Source organism: Neomonachus schauinslandi, unplaced genomic scaffold (assembly GCF_002201575.2).
Source record: "Neomonachus schauinslandi unplaced genomic scaffold, ASM220157v2 HiC_scaffold_3419, whole genome shotgun sequence".
NCBI lineage: Eukaryota > Metazoa > Chordata > Mammalia > Carnivora > Phocidae > Neomonachus > Neomonachus schauinslandi.
This window is the reverse complement of record NW_025412107.1, coordinates 1-3,607: the sequence shown is the minus strand read 5'-3', so window position 1 is coordinate 3,607 and position 3,607 is coordinate 1. Positions and strand designations below refer to the sequence as shown.

Genomic DNA, 3,607 nt, shown 5'->3' with positions numbered 1-3,607 from the left:
TACCCAGTAGTGCAATTGCTGGGTCATAGGGTAGCTCTATTTTTAACTTTTTGAGGAACCTCCACACTGTTTTCCAAAGTGGCTGTACCAACTTGCATTCCCACCAACAGTGTAAGAGGGTTCCCCTTTCTCCACAACGTCTCATTTGTTGTTTCTTTCCCTGTCCATTTTGGCCATTCTAACTGGTGTAAGGTGGTATCTCAGTGTGGTTTTGATTTGGCTGGATAGACGTGAGGAAGGGCAAGTGTGGGGTGCCAGGCAGGCTCAGCCTTGCTTCCCCCTGGCTCCCTAACAGCAGCATGGGCCACCACCACATTCTTGGCTGTGGACGTAAGGCTGATGGCTAATGATGATGAACATTTTTTCATGTGTCTGTTAGCCATTTGTATGTCTTTCAAGCTATATTACAAAGCAGTGATCACCAGTCTTTTCATCACTGTTTAGTTCATCTGCCCAGCAGCCCCCCTTCTGGAAACATCACTCCACTTTCTTGGGGGTGGCTGCTCCTCCCCCATTGGGACCACTTGGTTCTAAGGGAGCAGTATTTCTCCTTCAGGCCTCACTCCCACCCCATTCTCATAAGCTGGAGCAACCCCAAGTCCTTCCCTAAGATTTCTGATAGAACTAAGGGGAGAGAGTCCCTTCTGCCCTGGTTTAAAAAAAAAAGGGAAGTGTGAGATTCCAGCAGTCAGGGTCAAGCTGAGCAAGGACCAGCAGACAGGTCTTGAGAGGTCTTGGAGACAAGAACAGGCTCCATCCTTCCTTTGCTGGCTTCGGCATAAAGTAGCCCTGATCCCACCTCCAGTCCAGGCCACTCCAGGTAAATTCTGTACCTGTCTGAATCTGCCCAGGACCATCTGTTAGCTTTGCCAGTTTGCTGCTCTGATCTGATTAGCACCTTCACTTTTGTACCCTCTCATCTTCTATCACACTGTCCCCTCCACCGAGGACACCTTTCCTTTCAAGGTTACTTGTGTCTGGAGAAATCCCTCCTGTCTCTCAAGCCACTTCTTCTGAGAAACTTTTTCTGAGCCTCAGGCCTTGGTCACACAAATGTGTCCAGGACCCCACCTCCTCCTGGCAGGACCCAGGCATGCAGCCCCAACCCAAGCCAAAGGTCGGGTGTCTGGCAGGTGGTTGTGGGGCTCTCACCTGTACAGGAGACGGCCCCGGTCCCGTGCACTGATCCTCCCCCACAATCCGTTCTCAAAGGCGTCCTTAGCAGCAGCCACTGCCTTGTCAACATCGCTGACCTGGGCCAGGGACACCTGGCAGATGACCTGTGGTGGATCAGAGCTGTGAGGCCCTCCCTGGACTCCATGTACACAGAAGCCCCACACCACCCACTCCCCTGGCCACCTGGAAGGGCTCAGAGGGGATGGTCGGCCAATGGGAGGGCCCTGGAAGGGTGTGCACAATTAGGAAAGGCAAGGGCCTTCAGAGAGACCTATTTGTGTTTCCACATACCAGGATCCTTCTTTTCACTTGCCACTGAGCCCAAACAGGGCAACAGACTCAGGCTGCAGCTACAAGGCTGAGGATCAGCTAAGTGTTTTCAAGCCAAGAACAGAAGCCCATTAATTTAGTGAGTCCCAGGTGGAAGGTTTATTTTTAAGTGAAATAGTCTAGACATTGACGGTAGCAGAAACATTCCTGTCCCCCATCCTTGCTCTGTGTCCTGACAGTGCCCACATGCACTACAGGGCAGGCTCCCACACCACCTGCTACCTGGGCTTGACCAAAGGGAAAGCCAGGAGGAGACAGAAGTGGGAGAGGCAAGGCCAGCACCTTGCTGGTCACTACAGGTAACGTGTACCCTCCCTGCCCAAGACCCCAGCACCCAGGCAGCCCTGTCCACACAACCTCCTTTCTGGGATTCTCGAAATAGGCCTCAAGGTGGTAACAGCTCCCGATTTCTGCCTGAGGGCACTGCACCCCCTTGTGTGTGACCCCACTCCCTGTCCACCCCTTTGTCCATCACTTTCTTTAAACTCCCCTCAAAGGACTCATTTTGAGTGTGCTATCTGTTTTCTGCAGGCCCTGAAGGATGCCATAGGGTGGGGCAGAATGGAAAACTATCAGTATGCACCTGTAGGAGTAAGTGTTGTTTCAGGTAGGTGTGTGCATAAGAGAATACAGTATGTGTGTACTGGGTCATGACATAAGAGGGTCACTGTCAAGACAGTCTGACAAACATGGGATTCAAGAAGAATTTCCCAACAGTAGGGTGCACACATATTCAAGAAGATAGGGGCCATGCTAGGGTTATTGTTGAGGTGTGGAGGAGGGAATGGCTTCATTTCCTCTTTGGGGCGGGGTGTGGGGGGGGTGGTTTAACTCTGTTCCCATTCTATGAAGCAGGCTCCAGACTTTTAGAGTCCTCCTGACTCCCTGCCATTTCTCCCCTCTGGGCCATTCCTGTAGGGAGGACTGGAAAATGACTGCAACCTTTCTGCGTCCAAGCAGAGGCCCTCCTGGGCCAGAATCCCCAGATGCCAGGTGGTGGAGTAGATGGGAGAAGAGGCTATGGGGTAAGAAGGGGGGAGAGAGGGTAGGAGGGGGTTCTAGGCCCGCACTCACACTTCCATCTGTTGGGTTGATGGTCTCATAGGTCTTGGCACCCTCAGCATCCACAAACATGCCCCCAATGAAGAGCTGGTGGGGCATTCGGAGGTTCAGCTTGTTCATTGCCTTTTCCACCTGGGAAGGGAGTTTTTGCAGGTGTTAGCTGCAGTGTGGATTCTTCACACGGTGCATCAGTGACAGATACAAACCCACAGAGAGACACAGGAAACACTCACAGACAGATGGTAACCACTTGTGCACACACCACACACACACAAACACAGATGCACACACTGCCAAAGGGGCCAGGGCTCAAGGTCCTTCAGCCTTCTCAGGTTTCTTTTGCCAAATCTGGTCCTGCTGCCTTCCTTGGCCCAATGAGCTATTATGTGCACAGTGGTGGCAGCTGAGTGATAAGAAGAGATGGCACAGAATCTGAGGCCAGACTGCTTGGGCTACAACCCCAGTCCTGCCATTTACCCACTGTGTAACTTCAGGCTGGTTGCCTGGCCTCCACATGTAGGAAGTGCCAGCTGGTAGACAGACACTTGTGAGTCACCAGACATGACGCCAACTCCATTGCTCACTTCCCTATAGACCTGAAATTTCACACTGAATGGCATCCTTTGGGATGTCATTCTCTCCTGAAATTTGTTAATCAATCATCTGTCCACAATCCCAAGGTCAACCTGGTGTTCATCCTGGCCACCTGGTCACTTCATCTTTTGTTCCAAACAAATTATCCCAATGCTGAGTCCTATTGGAGCTGGTAGCCTACCAAGACACCTCAGAATGATTTTTCAAGAGTCTGTTTTAAAATTAAATTTGTGGGGTGCCTGGGTGGCTCAGTCGATTAAGCATCTGCCTTCAGCTCAGGTCATGATCCCAGGATCCTGGGACTGAGCCCCGTATCAGGCTCCCTGCTCAGTGGAGATACTACTCTCCCTGCTCATTCTCTCTCACTCTCTCTCTCAAATAAATAAATAAAATCTTAAATATATATATATATATATATATATATATATATATATATATATATATA

At 50.7% G+C, this 3,607-nt stretch overlaps 1 protein-coding gene across 1 annotated transcript; it reads right to left on the bottom strand.

Moving 5' to 3' along the window:
• Nucleotides 1–1,152: 1,152 nt before the first annotated feature.
• On the bottom strand, nt 1,153–2,700 carry LOC123323956 (cytosolic 10-formyltetrahydrofolate dehydrogenase-like; the record flags this gene model as incomplete). The annotated part of the gene is made up of 2 exons (XM_044912492.1): nt 1,153–1,280; nt 2,581–2,700. Coding segments are annotated over 2 exons (248 nt in total), but the record flags the coding sequence as incomplete, so codon positions are not given.
• Nucleotides 2,701–3,607: the final 907 nt, after the last annotated feature.